Source organism: Triturus cristatus, chromosome 4_1 (genome assembly GCF_964204655.1).
Source record: "Triturus cristatus chromosome 4_1, aTriCri1.1, whole genome shotgun sequence".
Lineage (NCBI taxonomy): Eukaryota > Metazoa > Chordata > Amphibia > Caudata > Salamandridae > Triturus > Triturus cristatus.
The window spans coordinates 101,247,718-101,268,466 of record NC_140585.1 but is presented as its reverse complement, the minus strand read 5'-3'; the positions used below and the strand labels follow the sequence as shown (position 1 = coordinate 101,268,466).

The following is a 20,749-nucleotide window of genomic DNA, read 5'->3' as shown; positions in this document are numbered from 1 at the left end:
AGACTCAGTACTGGGACCTTTATCCAAAACAGGTAAGTAATTAGGTTTTCAGATATTATACGATTTTTAAGGAATATTTAAAGATTGCAGAAATTGACACAGAAGAAATTTCACAGAAAAACAGTCAATGGTTTCCTATGGAAGAAAATTGGGTTACTGGTAAGTACAGTTGTAAGTAGTTTTCAGAGTCAGTGCTGGGCACCAAGATCCAGCACTGGGAGCTCACCTAAGAGCAGGTGAGTATTTTCGTTTTCGTTACTCGGCTGATTTTTGGTGAATATTTTAAGATTTGAAAAGTCCACACTTAGAAGAAATTTCAGGAAAAAGCCAGTCAATGTTACCCTATGAAGAAAATAGAGTTATCGGTTTAAAGGTAAGTACTCGACTGGCAGAGTTGAGGTTCTGGGCATAGACTCAGGGGTCCCCCAGGGTCAGGTAGGTACAGTTAGTTCACCCTCAGCGACACTAGGGCGGCCGGGTGCAGAGACAGTTAGGTCCAATGTTATCCTATGAGGGATAGGGGGGCCTTGGTTGGTGGCTCCTGACTAGCAAGCCACGCGGCTGTGGGAGCTGAGCTTCTGGTCACTTACTCAGGGCAAGTGGGGAAGTAGATAGGTGTAGAGGTTGCACTGCCAGGGCCACTCGGGCGGCTGGGTGCAGGGTGCTTTTGAGCCTTCGGGCTCTCAATGGATTTCAATGGGAAATCTCCGGTTTGGAAAAAGACTGCAAGCTCGGGGACGAGGATTCTTCAGGTGCCACCACCACTTCGAGAGGTAAGTTGGGTAGTTGGAGGATAGGTAGGACCCCGGGAGTGGGCACAGGGGGCCGCGGGGTGGTGCGTGCAGGGGTGCCTTTTGGTGTAGGAAAATCTTACCCTCTGTTGATCGCGGTAGGGGGGTGTGGTAAATAATTTAATTACCGGGACTTAATTTGATACAGAAACATAATAAAAATAGCTCAGTAAAATAAGAGGCAGAATCCGTGGTATTAGAGGTTCGGAATGGGCTTTATTCCAATGGACGATTCGAATCGGTTGCTCCAAGTTCCATCACCACGAAGGTTCAGGAAGTGAAGTACATACTTTATTGATAATTAATCACTTTTATACAATAGGCATTACAGTGAAGCAAATGCAAGAGGCGTAACAATTGATAGTGTAGATAAAATGTACATACGTAGCAAAAGTGGGCATAACTGGGTGTGGCTAAAGAACGTCATCAGGTGTGATGTCGTAATAGGGTGGTTCCATGAAAGAATTTCGCAATGTCAGCAGAAATATTCGGCAGAAATGCGTGCGCAGCCGCATGACGTGTGATTGACGTGCAACTAGGGAGAAAAGGGGGCTTGACATTTAGCTCTACATGTGGCGACAGAAGTCTGGAGGGTCAAGTCAACCTAATCCCAAATCATATCTAACATCCTATGTTTAAAGAACTATGTTATCCAAAAGAGAGGTCTTCTTAGAGTAGAATCTTATTCTATACTGACTATACTGACTGTTAGTGCGTGTACAAGCGTCTAAGTGTCTACACTAGATGCGAGGGCAGAAGTCTTCCATAATAATAGGGCTATGAATTACTTGCATAAAGACAGAGAAGCCGGGCCTTTGCTCGGTAACTGGAAGAATGTTTACTTAAACTACTAGACAGGAATGCATTGGGCAGGGAGCGGAGCAGATAATTTCGAAGGTGAAATGCAGTTTTTGGCAGGCAACAGGCTGATGTCAGGCTTCGTGGGCCGCGCAGGGAATGAGACAAAGTTCATGGTCACAGATGCAGGCTCAGACTGGAGCTTTCAGAGGCAGAAGGCAAGAAAAGCTTGATGACAGAATCAGGGCCTATTTGCCTGGACTGTAAAATGGCATAAGTGAACCATATAAAGCCGGTGGCCTTTCATACTTAGGAATGGAATATCCGGCCTATTCATGGCGGATCTGAAAGAGGACATGTTAACGGTGGACGCACATGTGTTTGCGTCTTCATAACTGGAACTGGAGGGAACATACATGTACTTGTGATTCATACATGAAACCGTTGGGGTCCAAGATAGGGGACATAACTGATCGGAAAAATCCACATTTCCACATTCCCTCCTTGTCCCCTACTTGCCCGTTAAGAGATATCAATCTTCATCAATCCGTTGATCTGTTCATATAGCATCATTTGTTCTTCTTTTTTCTTCTGGGATGAATGAAATCTTGGTGGTGGAATACACGATGTGGCACACAGACCACAGATCGCTGGTCCACATTGTAGACATAGACAGCAACTGAATAGTATGAGAAGGCCAATACCTAGGAAGGATAGGACCTTCCATCCAAAGGTAGATAATACACTCCAAAACCAACCGGACCAAGTCCAGGTGCCTGGATTCTGGTGTATCTGGCTTACAATCTTATGAAGGCGAGTTATGGCTTTATATACAGATGGCGAATTTTCTGGTATGAAAATGCAACAACTTGATCCGATGACCCTACAAGCTCCGCCCCTATCGGCCAGGATGACGTCAAGGACAAGACGATTTTGAAGCACAACAATCCGCATAGCAGACTGCTCTTCTGTTAAATTGCCTAAGGCGGAAATAGTTTCGTTCACTACTGCTTCAAGGGTTCTAGTTAATCTACGTATCAGCTTACGATTAGTAACGGTACCTATATAGGGAAAGAGACCTTTATTGAAATCTGTGTATTTTTCCCATGCTGTTTCAGTGTAATCGACTATTGGGAGATCTCTCCTTTCTCTATTGTGTACTAAATGGGTATTTCTATGATAATCAGGAGGAGCTAGGAAAACAGGTGGCAAAAGGAATCCGATGTAGCAGGTACCATCCCAATCTAGAGGCAAACGTACATATGCCGTCTGACCACATATGAAATAGGAATGGCGGGAAGCTCTAAATGTCGACTTGCCTTGATCACTAAATTCTATTACAGTGGTGCATCTACTATGGCCCATATGTATGGAACCATTCTTTCTTACACATAATTCACCTTTTACTGGAAATATTGACATAGCGGGCAAAATTGGAGTAACTTCGAATTCGACATTTAGAATCATAAGATTAAGTGTAAAATTACCTAATCCATACACTTCGTTTTCTAGATCAGTTCCTGTTCTCTTGGGAAGTCCCTCCTTGTTAGGGTAGCAGACCTTAAGTAAAACTAAGTTCAAATTTCCCCATACCCAGTTGTCTTGATAAACTGCAGAATTCGAATCTAGGGAATTAATTAAACTAAACCATGCTCCACAGGAGCCGTTGTGTGTGAACGGGTATGGAAAGAGAGGTAGAATTCCTTTATAATTCTGATAGGGAGGGAGTCGGCCACATATCCAACAATTTGTAGCATTGCTAACCTGATGGGAATGATGTAACATACTAATAAACGTGTTATTGCGCAGCGCAAATCTATAAGACAACTCATGTGGAGGTAATTCACTAAAAGAATGTTCAGCAGTAACATTATAAACATGTCTAGAAATAGGATAATATATGTGCAACAATATACTTGCAGTAATTATTAAAAGACTTAAGAAAAACAAAATTAATAACGTCACTGTGCAATGACTACGCAGTGATTTACAGTACGCATGTCGTTTCAACATTTTTCGGGTGTTTTCTCTATTCAGGTCTAAGGGATACATGTCAGAGACAAATTCAACCGCTTCACCTTGGAGAGGACTTAAACAATCAAATTGCTTGACTGATTAAACCTGAGTTTTAGTTTATATTGTTCGTGATTACTTGATTCAACCAAAGGAAGTTTTGAGTCAATGGGGGAAGACACACGAGGTGTGGTATTTACATCCGATGGTAGTCCATGAAATTTCTTGATATGACTTGAATGTATCCAGCCTTTCCTGCCCTCGATCTTCACGGCTGTCCTTGTGGTGAGCAAGACCAGTTGCGGCGACCTCCACCTAGGATCCAGCTGAGTCTTCCGATCGAAGTTCCTCACTAAGACCAGGTCCCCCGGGACTACGTCATGGGGTTTCACCTCAGTGTTGTCAGGAAAAGCTGCAGCTACCTGTGAACGACAAGATTGTAGTGCAGACATCAAGGAAGCCAAGTAATCTGTCAGCATATTACAGTCAATATCAGTTATTTTGCATGGTATAGGCGTCCCCCACATATTTGGTGGTCTGCCAAAGATCACCTCATACGGGGATAGCCCTGTTCGAGAGTGTGCTACCATTCTCATGTAAAAGAGTGCAACTGGTAACGCTACTACCCAGTCGACACCTTTCTCTCTGCATATTTTGGACAATCTGATTTTCAGGGTCTGATTATGTCTTTCCACGAGACCTGCTGCCTCGGGGTGTCGGACACAGTGGAATTTCCACTGATAGCCTAACAAAAGTGAAACGTGTTTCATTAGTTCGGATGAGAACGGCTGGCCGTTATCTGAGTAGACAACACGTGGTAAACCGTATCGTGGGAAGAATTCTCGAACCAACTGTTTGGCAGTAGTCGGGGCAGTGTAATCTGAAACCGGGTATGCCTCTGTCCAACGGGAAAGAGCACAGACAACTACGAGAACATATTTGAATCCTCGACATCGTTCCATCTGGATATAATCCATCTGGAGGACTTCAAAAGGGTGATCAGGAGGCTGAAATCCACCCTGTTCTACGGGAATGCTTTTTCCTGGGTTGAACTGACAACAGATCATACAGGTACGAACTTTTTGTTTAGCTGCTGCTCGTAAATGTTTATTGAACCAAATGTGTTGAATGCTGTCTAGCATAGCTTTTTCTCCTAGATGCGCTGGACTATGGACAGTGTTAATAATGACTTGGACCATTGAATCAGGAAGGAACCACACAGATTTTTCCTTCGTCATCCATCCTTGATCCGTTTGAATCCCTCCTAATTCAGTCCATTTCTTTATTTCGTCTGGTGTAGCATGTGTCTGTATGTCAATTACGTCAAGAGTGGGATCTTTAACCGTCATACAATGTGTTGGCGTCGGGACTATTGTCTTTGTCATGTCGGATGTTTGAGTTTGAGCAGTCTGTTTAGCTGTTCTGTCAGCTAGATCATTGCCTTGAGAAATAATATCAGTAACTTTCGTATGAGCTTTACATTTCATAATCGATATTGCAGTGGGTAGATGTATTGCATCTAATAAGGCATGAATGAGGGGTCCGTGCTGAATGTGGGCACCGTGAGAAGTTAAATAACCTCTCTCTCGCCACAGCACGCCGAAGTCATGTACAACTCCGAATGCATAACGTGAATCAGTGTATATGTTGACTTTTTTATTTGTGGCTTGAATACAGGCTTGTGTCAGAGCGATGAGCTCTGCGGCTTGAGCTGACAAGGTATTTATGCAATTTGTTTCGATGATTTCAGTGTCTGTTGTGACTGCGTACGCGGCCACTAACTCTCCTGTACTTGTTCTCATACATGAACCATCTACATACAACGTCAGGTCTGGGTCTGACAATGGGACATCTGTCAAGTCTTGTCTGGGTTTCGTCGTGATTGTAATAACATTAATACAATCATGAGCTAGTGGGTCTGTTCCGATTACAGGTAAAAGTGTGGCAGGATTCAATGTGTTACAACGTCTGATTTCTATATGTGGCTGAAACAATGTTAATTCATACCCTGTAAGTCGCGCTATAGTCAAGTGTTGTGTTTGCGTTCGATTCACGAGAACCTCTACTGCATGTGGTACTTGAACTGTCAATGGATGTCCTAACACTATGGCATCGCTTTGTCTGATTGCTAAAGCTGTTGCTGCCACTGATTTTAGGCATGCAGGCAAAGCCTGAGCTACGGGATCTAATGTACTAGAAAAATAAGCACATGGTTTGTGTGATCCTGCTTGTTCCTGTGTGAGTACTGACAAGGCAGTACCTTCGCGCTCTGTAACAAAGAGTGTAAACTGTTTATTGTAACATGGTGTTGCTAAAACAGGTGCTTGGCATAAGGCTTTCTTTAGGCTTTCAAAAGCTTGTGTATGTTCCTGAGTCCAAGGGAGAACAGTCGATGTGGCTGCCTCCTGTGTTGTCAATTGAATGAGTGGTTTTGCTAGAAATGCATACTGAGGGATCCACTGCCTACAATATGAAGTGAGGCCTATGAAAGCCCGCACCTCCTTTTGTGTCTTGGGTATTGGCATGTTAGCTATTAACTGAATGCGGTCGGGTGTAAGCTGCCTTCCCTCCTTGGACAGCGAGTGTCCAAGATAAACAACTCGCTGGACACAGAATTGCAGCTTAGAAGGGGACACCTTGTGCCCCTTTTCGGCTAGAAATTGTAAAACTGTCAGTGATGCTTTCTCACATTCAGGTTCGCTTCTAGCGGTGATCAGCAGATCATCGACATATTGAAGCAAGGCAGTGTTAACTGGCATGTGGATACTGTCAAGTTCTCGTTTCAGTGCTTGGCTATAGATGCTGGGGCTTTCTGTAAATCCTTGAGGTGCGCGTGAGAATTTAAAGCTACGTCCATTTAAACTAAATCCGAACAAGTATTGGCTTTCCGGATCTATTGGGACGCTGAAAAAGGCATTCTTGAGATCAATTACAGTAAAGAATGTTGCTTCGGAATCAATAGCTGTCAGTAATGACGAGATATCTGGGACCACAGGGAATTGTGGCACAATGCATTTGTTCAATTCGCGCAGATCAATAACCAATCGATATACTGGCGGGGCCTTTGGATCTGTTCGTTTAAGAATCGGAATTATCGGTGAATTACATACATTGGAGTCTGTTTCCACAACCACTCCTTGGGCAATGAGCTCGTCAATGATTTGCAGTAAAGCCACTACAGCATCTGGTGGTAACTTGTATTGTCGCATTCGTGGTAGTACCACTCCTGCCTTTAGTGTAACTCGATATGGTGTAATATTCATGCAACCAACATCAGTAGGGCCTTGTGCCCATAGATGTGTAGGTAAAGTCTGCAATCGCGGATCCATGTCTCTAGACACATAGTGACCTTTGAAATCACGTAAAAACAATCTTACTCCTTCCGGAGAACAACATATTATAGCTCCTAGAGCTTTCAGTGTTTTTATACCTAACAAGTTTTCTGGACATGATTTAGTAAGCAATAAATCTGTAGTTCGGGTCAAAGGTCCTATCGTAAGTGGAAGAGGCTGTGATACTTCATTAACAATAGGTTTTCCTGAAAAACCAAGGGAAATATTCTGTGAGCCTGAGAGGGGTGCCCCTGGAACTTCACTACGTTTTATCGTTGTTCGACTTGCCCCTGTATCAAGTAAAAATTTTCTATCTTGGCCTAATAATTCACTATGTACATAAGGTCCTTCTTGGTCTACAGGGACCTCGATAAGGGGTAAGTCAACTTCCCTCTCTAGGCTGCTTCATGCGTATCGTTGATAATCAGGATAGTCATACTGTGCGGTCTGGTACAGCTGACGTGTCGTGGTTTGTGTGGCAGCAACAGGCAGCGCTGGTGCAGCTGGCACAAACTGTATAGACTGTGGTGGAGCTGGCATGGACTGTGCATGCTGCGGGGCTCCTTGTTCATTCTGATCCTGTCTAAGTGGCCGTGGTCTTTCTTTTGTAATACCTGTGGCGATATTACGCTTCAGGACCGGGCAATCGTGTATGTAATGACCTGGCTGTTTACAATAGTTGCATGTCCCTTTTACAGGTCCTGCTGAATCACCGGAATGTGTCGTACCCTTTTTATGTCCTTCAGCTGGAACTGTCTGAGAGACTAGCATTTTCATTTTCGTGTCTTTCATGCGTCTTTGTTCATGTTCTTGTTCCTCTCTAATTCTATTGTGATGATACTGTAACATTTGTAACATTTGAGATGGGGTGTTACCTTGCCAGGTACTCTCGAATTTTAATACTCTATTCTTCACTTGGGGTAAGGAGTTTTCAACTAATTTTGTCACAAACAGATGTGGGTATGATTCGCTACTTGCTTTTATGCCACTATTTATACCAAAACATTTTTCAAATCGGGCATAGAAATCACTAGTGTCTTCATCTTGCTTTTGTTTACAGGCTGAAATTGTACCCCAGTCTTCCTTTTTCGTAGTTAATAAACGTGGCAGTACCTGTACTAGTAAACCTGGTAGTGCTTTAATTTTATCCCCAAGCCCTGCTCCTGCAGTACGGGCTTTTTCTTCTGCTTCTAATGCTGACCAGTCTATCTTTTGGTCTCCCACCTCCCACTCTTTTTGCTTGAGTTTTTCATAAATGCCAGCAGGCATTAATACCTTTAATATTGTCATAATGTCGGGATAGGTATACTCTCCCATGAGTAACATGTCTTTAATTTCTCGGTGGAAACCCGCTGGGTCTTTGTCATGACTGGGTACCACTTTCTTCATTTGTAACAATTCTATTTTTGATATGGGCGTATATACAAATACACGTTTAAACTCATTGTCTTCGCCTTTTATTGGGTGTACTTCTCGTAAGGGGTTCTGTCTGTCCATGTAATACGTCGTTCTTTCCTTGATTCCTTGATGGGCAGTGAGACATGTTCTGGGCATACAAAAAGAATGTACTGCTTTCTTGATTCTAGTATTTCTTTAATTAACTTAGTACCTGAACCTCTCCATCTATTCGTGAGTAATTCAGTCAATATATCAGGTAAGGGACCAGGATCTGAATGCTGACTCTTATATAGTATAAGGAGTTGTTGAATCATATAAATCCCAGCTAAACGCTGTTCATCTGGGGTGAGATTCAAAAATGTGTGTGCTACTGTATCATCACCATACTTTCCGGGACTGTCAACCCAATGAACGGCTGACCTGGCTAATTCTTGTTCATCCATAGAATCGAGGAAATGATAACCCCTTCGTTCTCGGAGTAATTTATCAGCGGCTTGGAACGAATGCTCGGGGGACCTTATATTTATTATAGGTGTTTGGAAATTCCTGTTATTATCTGGACATATCGGACGTATCGGGTCAATAAAACATCTAGTACTATTACAAGATCTTCCTCTACCTACATAGGCTATGGTTTCTGACTGTCCTGTGGGCAGTCCTGATCCTTCCTCCTCGCTTTGTTCGAACTGGTCTACCGCTAATCTCTCTTCGTGTAGGCGTTCTATTTCTTTACGGATTTTTCGGCACATGGCTATTATACAATTTTGCTTATCATGTCTCCCTTCTGATATATTCTGGCTCCATCTGGTAAGAGTTTGCATTGCTTCCGGGTCTACCCCCGGTCGGTCTTGATTTCTGATCACACAATTTATGAGGAAACGTAACAGTTCCCCCTGTATCTCCACTTTCTGGTATTCCATAGCTCTGTTAATACATTCAGAATCTCGCCCTGTTTGGACAAAATGATATATATTATCTAGATGCACAGTCATTCCTGGTATCTTCCCTAAATACACCGCGGCTCGTCTGATGCGTAATGATGCCATGATCATTTCGTCCTCTTTGCCGGGCACAGGGTCATATCTACAATCTATAAGAAGTTCCTTAAGCGTGCGGGCATTTATGAGTTTGGGGGAACGTGAATGTGCTGATTCTTGAAAGGTAAGTTTATTTACTCTGGGTGGCGTAGAAAAAATATTGGTAGCACCTCCGGTAGCCCCGTCTGGGGTATCGGGCGTGAAAGGATTCGTTGAACGCGATACAGCAACTATAGGTGTGGACACAGCTATAGAAGTAGCTGTAGGAACAGATGTAGAAACAGATGTGCTTTCCGGAACTTGTGTCTGGATTTGTTGCTGTAGAGATACAGATACAGGATCTTGGCGTTGAACCTCCCTGGCAGGCGGTCTATGTGGGGCGGGGTTAGCATACTCGGGAGCTGCGTCATCTAAGTATGAGGAAAGAAAAACATCTTCTGCTGTTCTAGGATGCCCCTTAGGATGCATTTTTATTGGAAACAATGGGGGTGGCAAGTCTTTTGGTATCTCCGGAGTAGCCTTAGGTAATCCCTCGGCCAGGAGGGGATACATACCATTCATAAGGGCATTTCTTTGTCTGTCTACTTGTTCTGATTTCACTCGTGTACCTTCTTCAATTAATAGATTTTCTCGGACTTTATTTGAATTCTCTTTATTTTTCTCTTCCTGTCGGAGTGCTTTTTCTGTACGTCTATGAGATTCTTTACGCCATAACTCAACGGCGTCTTTCTGTGACTGTCTGACTTTCCTTTTCCATAACTCTTCCTCTACTTTCATGATGCACTCTGCATCCCAGGTCCCAGCTGCGGGCCACCTCTGACTTTCTGGTAATTCCTTGGTGTAGTCTACCCATAAATCAAGAAATAATATAGCGTCTAAGCCGTGTTTATGGTACATGAAGTACCCTGGAGTGTCCCTAGGAGGAATAGGAACAGCTTCTTCGAGTACCCCTTTTCTAGTTGTGATCTGTCTTAATTTCGAGAAGAGCGGCATATTGAGAACTGATCTGATACTTGATCTTGAACAAACTTAATACAATAAACACAATAATGAACAGTCATTCACACCACAATATGCAGAACGTATTTAAAACATTTAACATTTAACATTTAACTGAGCAACAATGATGATGACGATCTAAGGAAAACTTAATCACTAAACATAATACTCGGCATTAACTGAATTATTCTGAATTTATATATTTGATATACTAGATATACTGCTAAACAGTACAGATACACTGCTAAAACAGTGCAGACCGGATTTGTGTACCCAAACCCGTCTTGACCGGCACAACCTATGTGCACGTCAGAACGCCTCCCCAGTAATGGTACTCACCGGGTAGCTCGGAACGGAAGGCCTCGGAACGGAACTGAACTGGACCGGACTGGACTCGACTCGAAGACTTCGGACACTTCGGACACCTGGTGGGCCTCTGTATACCTCGGATCTTGCTCTCTCAGCTAGGCTCTGGTCGGGATACTTCGCACTTCTCACCGCCTCGTCTGGGTGTTGATCGCAACCTCAGTCGCCCCCGCTTGACCGGAGGGAGATACAGGAAATCCTGCTGGTACGCGTTGTTGTCCGTCCAGCTGTGGCAGGAGACCGGGCCTGCAACGCACCGCCGGCGCGTGAGATGAGAAAGTGTCCCTGTTCGGGCGCCATTCATGTGGTAAATAATTTAATTACCGGGACTTAATTTGATACAGAAACATAATAAAAATAGCTCAGTAAAATAAGAGGCAGAATCCGTGGTATTAGAGGTTCGGAATGGGCTTTATTCCAATGGACGATTCGAATCGGTTGCTCCAAGTTCCATCACCACGAAGGTTCAGGAAGTGAAGTACATACTTTATTGATAATTAATCACTTTTATACAATAGGCATTACAGTGAAGCAAATGCAAGAGGCGTAACAATTGATAGTGTAGATAAAATGTACATACGTAGCAAAAGTGGGCATAACTGGGTGTGGCTAAAGAACGTCATCAGGTGTGATGTCGTAATAGGGTGGTTCCATGAAAGAATTTCGCAATGTCAGCAGAAATATTCGGCAGAAATGCGTGCGCAGCCGCATGACATGTGATTGACGTGCAACTAGGGAGAAAAGGGGGCTTGACATTTAGCTCTACATGTGGCGACAGAAGTCTGGAGGGTCAAGTCAACCTAATCCCAAATCATATCTAACATCCTATGTTTAAAGAACTATGTTATCCAAAAGAGAGGTCTTCTTAGAGTAGAATCTTATTCTATACTGACTATACTGACTGTTAGTGCGTGTACAAGCGTCTAAGTGTCTACACTAGATGCGAGGGCAGAAGTCTTCCATAATAATAGGGCTATGAATTACTTGCATAAAGACAGAGAAGCCGGGCCTTTGCTCGGTAACTGGAAGAATGTTTACTTAAACTACTAGACAGGAATGCATTGGGCAGGGAGCGGAGCAGATAATTTCGAAGGTGAAATGCAGTTTTTGGCAGGCAACAGGCTGATGTCAGGCTTCGTGGGCCGCGCAGGGAATGAGACAAAGTTCATGGTCACAGATGCAGGCTCAGACTGGAGCTTTCAGAGGCAGAAGGCAAGAAAAGCTTGATGACAGAATCAGGGCCTATTTGCCTGGACTGTAAAATGGCATAAGTGAACCATATAAAGCCGGTGGCCTTTCATACTTAGGAATGGAATATCCGGCCTATTCATGGCGGATCTGAAAGAGGACATGTTAACGGTGGACGCACATGTGTTTGCGTCTTCATAACTGGAACTGGAGGGAACATACATGTACTTGTGATTCATACATGAAACCGTTGGGGTCCAAGATAGGGGACATAACTGATCGGAAAAATCCACATTTCCACAGGGGGCACCTTGCTCTGAGGCTGCAGGCTTCTTCAGGAGGGTCGAGGGAGATCCTTGGGTGCCGGACTCGGGGTCACAGTCGACGTGGGGTCATCCTCGGGGTCTTTGTTCACTCTGGCACCGGCCAGGCTTGGCTGGTGCAGAGTGTGCTGGGTTCGCGGTTCCGGGCCTCTGCCAGGGATTAGAAGTGAGTTCTTGAGTAGAGCCTCTACTCATGGGAGTCCCAGGGGCTCAGAGTTGAAGGGTAGCCAGGTCCTCTGGGGTTTGTGAGGTTGCTGGCCACAAGAGATGCCGGGTTGGAGCAGGAGCAGGTTCGAGGAGCGACAGGCTGGTAGGGCTGGGGCCAAAGCAGTTCTTGTCTTCCTCTTTTCAGCAGCTGCAGGGCAGGTCTTTTGTCTTCTTGCTCTTCTTTGTAGTTTGGAATCTGGAATCTGGGGAAGGAAGGTTCAGGGTGCCCCTAAATACTAGATTTAGGGGCGTTACAGGTAGGTGAAGGGCAGGGACCAATGGGTCCCTCTCCTGGGGTGGGTACACCCCCTATCCTGCCTCTCTCCTGTGGGAGGGGGGCAGTAGCCTAATCCTGATTGGCTAGGGCTTCCCATCTTCAAGATGGCGAGAGCCCGGGGATGTGCTTCACCTCGCCTCCCCCACCTGAGGGGTGGGGTTGGCAGGCTGGCACATCCCCTGTCCTTATTTGGAGTTTCCGGCCAAGCTTCCCGCCAGAGTGGGGGGTTGCAGTGGCCTGGGGAAACTCACAGAGGCGGCATGCCTTTGAAGCTTCCCCCTGCCCATCCTGGGGTAGGAGATTTAGCACCTCGCCCACGATGTGCATTGTTGCAGGCCCAGGAGAGCAGGGGCTCTCCTTCCCAAGGGTCCAGCAACATGTCTGCTATGTGGCAGCCTGGGCAGCCTCAGAACAGACGGGGATGGTAGGTTAGGTTTTAGGGGGCATCTCTAAGATGCCCTCTGGGGTGCTTGGTACATTAAATCCCACACTGGCATCAGTGTGGGTTTAATGTGCTGAGAAGTTTGATACCAAACTTCTCAGTCTTCAGTGCTGCCTTTATGGTGCTGTGGAGTTCGTTTTTGACGGGCTCTCAGCACCATGTACTCTTAAAGGCAGCCCTGCACTTACAGTGCCCAGGAATGGACCTGGGTACTGTGGGGACACAGGGCTCCAGTGTCCACACCATTGGCATAGGGCACCCAGCTAGAGGGGTGACTGATGTATGCCATGGCAGTGTAAGGGATGGGCATGGCACACAGGGATGTGTGCCATGTCGACTCTTTGTTTTGTCTTGTACCCAGACACCCAGCCTGCAAGGGAAGTGTGTGTGTGTAGGGGTACAGGGTCTCTAAGGGTGGCACAATGAGTGCTGCAGCCCTTAGAGGCCTTCCCTGGTCACAAGGCCCTGGGTACCTAGGGTACCATTTACCAGGGGCTGACATGTTGCCAGGGTTTGCCAATTTGTGCCAATTTGTGTTTTGTGTTTCTAGTGAAGGAACATAGGCCCTGGGCACCTGATTAGCAGGAGTCCAGGGTACACTCAGTCAAAGTACATTCAGCAATTTAGCAAAAAGTGGGGGCATACCATGCAAGAAAGATGGCACTTTCCCACACAACCCCCCCCCCCCCAAATGAAAGGTGATGAGACTAACCTTGCATTGGCATTGGCAGTACCTGGTCTGTGTTCTACTTCAAAGTCCATTCCCTGTAGGGAGATGGACCACCTTAGTAGTTTTGGATTTTCCCCTTTCATCTGCATTAGCCACCTGAGAGGTCTGTGGTCAGTTTGAACCAGGAAGTGAGTACCAAACAAGTATGGCCTCAACTTCTTCAGGGACCAAACCACAGAAAAGCCCTCCCTCTCAATGGCACTCCAACGCTGCTCTCTGGGGAGTAGCCTCCTGCTTATAAAAGCAACAGGTTGGTCTTGGCCTTCATCATTCGTCTGGGATAGGACCGCTCCTATCCCTAGCTCTGAGGCATCAGTCTGCACTATGAACTGCTTGGCATAATCTGGAGCTTTTAGAATTGGTGCTGAGCACATTGCTTCTTTTAGGGTGTCAAACGCCTTTTGGCAACTAACTGTCCAGTTAACTTTCTTGGGCATCTTCTTGGAGGTGAGTTCTGTGAGGGGGTCACAATGGACCCATATCCTTTCACAAATCTCCTGTAGTACCCAGTCAAGCCAAGGAATGCCCTGACCTGAGTCTGGGTTGTTGGAGCTATCCAGTCCATGATGGCCTGGATCTTGGGTTGTAAGGGCTGTACTTGGCCTCCACCTACAAGGTGGCCCAAGTACACCACAGTGCCCCGCCCTATCTGGCATTTGGATGCCTTGATAGTGAGACCTGCACTGTGCAGAGCCTCTAAAACCTTTCCCAGATGGATCAGGTGATCCTGCCAGGTGGAGCTAAAGACAGCAATATCATCAAGATAAGCTGCACTAAAGGACTCCAGCCCAGTCAGGACATAGTTCACCAACCTTTGGAAAGTGGCAGGGGCATTCTTTAACCCAAAGGGAATTACAGTAAACTGATAATGCCCATCAGGGGTGGAGAATGCTGTCTTTTCTTTTGCTCCTGGGGTCATGCCAATCTGCCAGTACCCTGCAGTCAAGTCAAAGGTACTGAGAAATTGGGCAGACCCTAATTTATCTATCAGTTCATCTGCTCTTGGAATAGGGTGAGCATCTGTCTTGGTGACAGAGATGAGCCCTCTATAGTCCACACAGAACCTCATCTCTCTCTTTTCACCCTGTTGATGAGGTTTGGGGACCAGAACCACAGGGCTAGCCCAGGGGCTCTCAGAGGGTTCAATGGCCCCTAACTCCAGCATCTTGCTGACCTCAGCTTTGATGTTTTCCTTAACTAGGTCTGACTGTCGATAGATTTTGTTTTTGACAGGTGCACTGTCACCAGTGTCCACATCATGGGTACACCAGTTTGTCAGACCAGGGGTCAGGGAAAAGAGGCTAGCATACCTTTGCAAGACTTGCTTGCAGTCAGTCTGCTGTTGGGCAGAGAGGGTGTCTGAAAAGACCACACCATCCACTGACCCATCTTGTGGGCTGTAGGAGAGGAGGTCTGGGAGAGGTTCCCTCTCTGCTTCCTGTTCCTCATCAGTCACCATCAGCATGGTGATGTCAGCCCTGTCATTGTAGAGTTTGATGCAGTTCACATGGGTGACCCTTTTGGGTGTCCTGCTAGTGCCCAGGTCAACTAGATAGGTGACCTCACTCTTTTTCTCTAGGAGAGGGTAAGGGCCACTCCATTTATCTCGGAGAGCCCTTGGTGCCACTGGCTCCAAAACCCACACCTGTTGCCCAGGTTGAAATTCAACCAGTGCAGCTTTTTGGTAATACCAGTGCTTCTGGAGCTCCTGGTTGGCCTCAAGGTTCTTGGATGCTTTTTCCATGTACTCGGCCATTCTGGACCTTAGGCCAAGCACATTGTCCACTATGTCTTGTTTGGGCTCTTGAAGAGGCCTCTCCCAGCCCTCTTTTACAAGACACAGTGGTCCCCTCACAGGATGACCAAACAGAAGTTCAAAGGTTGAGAAACCTACTCCCTTCTGTGGCACTTCCCTGTAAGCGAAAAGCAGGCATGGTAACAGGACATCCCATCTCCTTTTGAGTTTTTCATGGAGACCCATGATCATACCTTTCAATGTCTTGTTGAATCTCTCAACCTGGTCATTAGTTTGTGGGTGGTAGGGTGTAGTAAACGTGTACTGCACTCCACACTCCTTCCACATGTGTGTTAGGTAAGCAGACATGAAGATAAATAATAATAGTTTCTCTCCTGACGAAGGGCTTTGACAGCCCGAAATGCATTGGGCAACCAGGTCATCATATGTGCAACTTCAATACTTACATCGGAATTTACAGTATTTAAAGAGATGATTTGAGAATCTTTTGAACATCCAATAAACTGATACAATTTTGGAACAACCATAAGGACTACTAATTCATTAAAGTTTAGGATTAATTTCCAATTGTGAGTGCAAACTGGGAGACACGCTCCTGACCTAGGAACGTGCTTTCACCTTATATTTATATCCCTACTCAGGGGGATTTACCCTATTGCACCTATAACTCACTTGAACCTCAACTACCACAATTGATTAAACACGAGTGTGTTTTTTTCTTGCTCTCTATGGTATAGATCCATCTTGATGTCATTGGTTGCTGCAATGAGGGAGTCTCATTGTTGTTATTTGGCTGAAATCTTGATTGCAACGTATCAAGGAGCCGGTGTGCGTTGTTGTAGTCGAAGATTCCTATATTCTTGGGCTTTTTCCATTACTTTGGCTGGGTGTTGTAGAAAGGAGATAGGGCGGTAGTTTGCTAGCGTGAGCAGTATATTGACCATTGCGTGTTACCAGACATCTGGTAACATCTTCGTGGTGAAAGAGTAATTACAGTGTGGGTTGAGGACTTTGCTATGAGAGCAGCTTCCATGTTGTAGATGCGGTGGGAACAGGGGGCAGTGGGTGCCCTAGAGTGGATGGCTTTTATGATTTCGTGCATGGTGAATACTTTACAGGACATCAGGGTTTTGCCATGGGTGTTTGATGGAAGGCTGGAGGCGATGTTGTATTGGGTTGGTTGAGGGTCGAGGGTATTGTATATGGTTTTTATTTTGTATTTGAGGAAGTCCTGCGAATGAATGATGCAGTTGGTGGTTAGAGAAGTGAAGTTTTTGATGATTGTGAAGATTTCTTTTATGCTGTTGTCTATGCACTCCGCTAAGGCCTTCTTCTTTGATTTTTTGATTATTTGGGTTTTTGTGAGTGGGATCACAGCCTCAAAGGAATCCCAACATGTTTCCCTAGCTGCCCTGCATCATCTCCATATGTAAGAGTAGCTGGTGGTATCTGGTGCTCCAGAACAGTCGTGCCTACAGTTTGGGAACTTGTGACAGTGAATTCTGGCACAGGACGGATGCATTTGCACTTCCATAAATGAACATCTCTTGAGAGCTGGGATTATGGAGTGGGTTGGACTCCGGTGGGTTGGCCAAGAGCCCTGACCAAGGATTGTGTTCAAATCTCTCCTGGCAGATTTTAATGTATAAAGTGATGGTCATGGATAGAGACGCAGCAGTATGGAGATGAGAAATAGGTGTACAGAACCCATAGAGTAAACAACGAGTATTCTAACAGTCTACAGTGTACAGTCTGAGTAATAGAATGACATGCAAAAATGGAGAGTAGATCCTAAATTCATTACAGCCACTTTAGACTTGGTCAACTTTCCGTTTACCAACCATGCTTCAGCTGTCTCAAATTGTAATTACACATACTAAATATAGGGACTAAAAACAGTAGTAACTTGGCTGATTGTGAATAGTGCTAGAATTTGGGTTCTGTCTCCTTCAAAATCTCAAGTGTTCATTTCCTCCACAGCGATCAAGGAAAAGCTCTGACCAGATTGCTGATGCCTCAGGTGGTGGAAGCCAAGGAGAAGGTGCTAGCATGCCAACATCGCAGTGTGAAGGTCAACCAATGACTAGGCAAAAGGTGAGCATTTGGCTGCAGGAAGCCTCAAGGCATGTTTAATGCATTGATAGTAAAACACATAGAGAAAAACTGACCTCGGGTCCGCTTTAGTATACACTTAAAAAGTTTGAAATAAATGTATTATGGTCATTCTTGTAAAAAGCAAAATACATGGTAGTTGTCATAAGAAATCTTCAGATTTAATAACAGGAATCAAAACAGGAACATACATAGTTCATAATAGAGGGTAGGAAATTCAACAGGAAACATTAAGGATAAACAGAGGAACATTTCATAACACATCCCCCTTCCTTACAAAATAAAAAGAAAGGAAAGAAAAGAAAAGAAAAGAAAACGAAAGAGCAAGGCAGAAGGGCAAATAAATGAACAATGAAGAAAAGGAGCAGACTGAGCAAACAAACAAAGACTTGAGGAAGGCGATGGAAAAATCGAAGGAATATATATAGGAATGCTGTGATTTGCTGGCTGCATCCTGAGTAGAAAGTTGCAGCTGACATTTTATCGATCGGGAATGGTTCCCGGGGCTGAACGTTTCTGTGAAAGCTAACATAAGAGGTCAGGGTGGAGGGACTCTGATCCCATGTTTGAGAAATGGGGGTGTTAGTGACACAAGTTATGTGTGCAAAATAAAAAAAAAATAATCACTGATATTCGTGATGTTGCTGTGACTGCCAGCGTAGCCATAACCCGTGTACTGTCAAGGGGGCATCGTGACCTTTGCGGCAAAATCACAAATATTGATAAAAATATTTAATATATATATATATATATATATATATATATATATATATATATATATATATATATATATATATATATATATATATAATCTACTGGCGGTCGCCAGTAGATAGTTATAGTTAGGACCCTGTTTCCATAGGAAATCCGCAACATTCTATTTGGAATAACTTTGGCGCCGGTCGATGAATCCTCGCGAAATTTTCAAAATAGGTGGGGCGCTACGCTCCGCTCCTACCCTGAAAGTCTCGGGGGGATTCGTCAAGCGGGGGCTGAGAAAAAAGGGGGGTCCCAAAACGCGTTTTTCCCATGCATTTTTCCATAGGACCTTTAGACACAGCTACAGCCCGAACGGCTGAACAGAGTTACTTGAAATTTGGCAGAGAGGTAGTCCTCAGGTCAAGGAAGTGCCTTTTGTAGGTCTGGTGTAAATCTGTTCAGTAGTTCCTGAGAAAATAGCATTTAAATCAATATATATATGTGGGCGGAGCCTAACCACACATCTCATCCTGAGATCTGATTGGCTGTCAGCACTTCATCCAAGAAGTGTTGGCAGCCATCTTGGGACCAATATACATGATAGCACCTCATTAAAAAGCATTGCAGTTAATAGAAGATTTTAAGACTTTAGTTACATTATAAATCATTTGTTGATGGTACCATACTCATTTTAGGAATTGTGGTATGTTCTAAGGTGATTTCACCATGTGAAAAAGCCTTCTGCTGGGATATCATGATTGAGAGAAAAATATTTTCTCATGCTTTTACCACAGAGGTTTGGAAGGTGATCTATAAGCTAAACTGAGAGCTTATTTTCTATAAATTCACATTATCTTTCTAAGTCATGTGAGAATGAAGTCTGACATTCTCAGTAAAACATGTACATCCAACAAGGGCAGAGACTGTCAGTTGATTCCTTTGTGTTCTACTGCAGCTTTCCAGAGTGTTCCAAAGAACTACTAGAGCGCTAACCGTCCTACTTATGATAAATGTATGGCACACCTGAAGCCATCTTGCTTGGATTAAAGTGGTAACTCTTAAAACATTTAATTTAAAAAGGAACAAAATGAGGTGGTTCATTTTTCCATAAAAAGTATGATTAGTGCTGCATAAAGAAAAATTAGGGCACATTTTGAGTGACTTCTCAAATCCTGGCATGCAGACTGAAACATGCACTTTCAATACCAGGAGCAGTTTTCCCTGGTGAGCAGTAGCTTTACTACCGTGATCTAATGAGCAAAAAGAGTGCTAACATTCTGATTTTATGGCAAATCTGTGACACATTTGAATGCCTTCTTGATGGAATCAAAGTAAAAAACTGAAAGTATTTCCTACTGAGGAGACTGCAGTAAATGAGGAAATTAGGAAACTTCATAACAAATAAGTCTCCCAAGATGGCCACCAGAGACAAAAGAGCCCAAATGTAGCCCAAATATCACCCAGATGTAGCCCAAGTATAGCCCAATGACAGAATGTCCAAGAATGTTCTTAAAAACAACTAGAGCACTTACTGTCTTCATTATGACAAAAGTATGGCACACCTGAAGCCATCTTGATTGGAATAAACTGGTAACACTTAAAACATTTAATTTAAAAAGGAACACAATGAGGGGGTTCATTTTGCCATAGAAATTATGATTAATGCTGAAGAAAGAAAATGAGGGCACATTTTGAGTGACTTCTCAAATCCTCTTCTATTTCATTAAAAAATTCTGACATGCAGACTGAAACATGCACTTTTAATACCAGGAGCAGACTTCCATGGTGAGCAGTAGTTTTACTACAGTGATCTAATGAGCAACTAGAGTGCTAACATTCAGAATTCATGGCAAATGTGTGACATATCTGAATACCTTCATGATGGAATCAAAGTAAAAAACTGAAAGCATTTCCGACTGAGGAGACTGCAGTACATGAGGAAATTAGGAAACTTCATAACAAATAAATCTCCCAAGATGGCCACCGGAGACAAAAGAGCCCAAATGTAGCCCAAAATCACCCAGATATAGCCCAAATATAGCCCAATGACAGAAGTGTGCAAAACACTTATTATTTTGTGTTTTTGCAGTGTTATATAGTGCAGACTTGTCAGGTATTGGAGTGCTTTACATGAGCATTGGTTACATCACACAAGAACAAATTCATTTTGGTTGTAGACATGGGGAGACTAAGTGATTTGACCAGAATCACAGAATGTCGAGCTGAAGCAGAAACTTCAACCTGGTTCCCCAGTTGCAAAGTCTGCAGTTCTGGAAGTAAC

The 20,749-nt window shown here is 44.3% G+C and overlaps 1 protein-coding gene across 5 annotated transcripts in view; it reads left to right on the top strand.

Annotated features, from left to right (window-relative positions):
- The window catches only part of LOC146839649 (serine protease FAM111A-like), a 243,946-nt gene that overhangs the window by 76,465 nt on the left and 146,732 nt on the right, over window positions 1–20,749 (top strand). For all 5 annotated transcript variants that reach the window (XM_085651740.1, XM_085651743.1, XM_085651741.1 and 2 more), the window contains one exon: window positions 17,638–17,751. In XM_085651740.1, coding sequence (XP_085507866.1) covers window positions 17,638–17,751 — 114 coding nt within the window. The remainder of the gene's footprint in view (window positions 1–17,637; window positions 17,752–20,749) is intronic.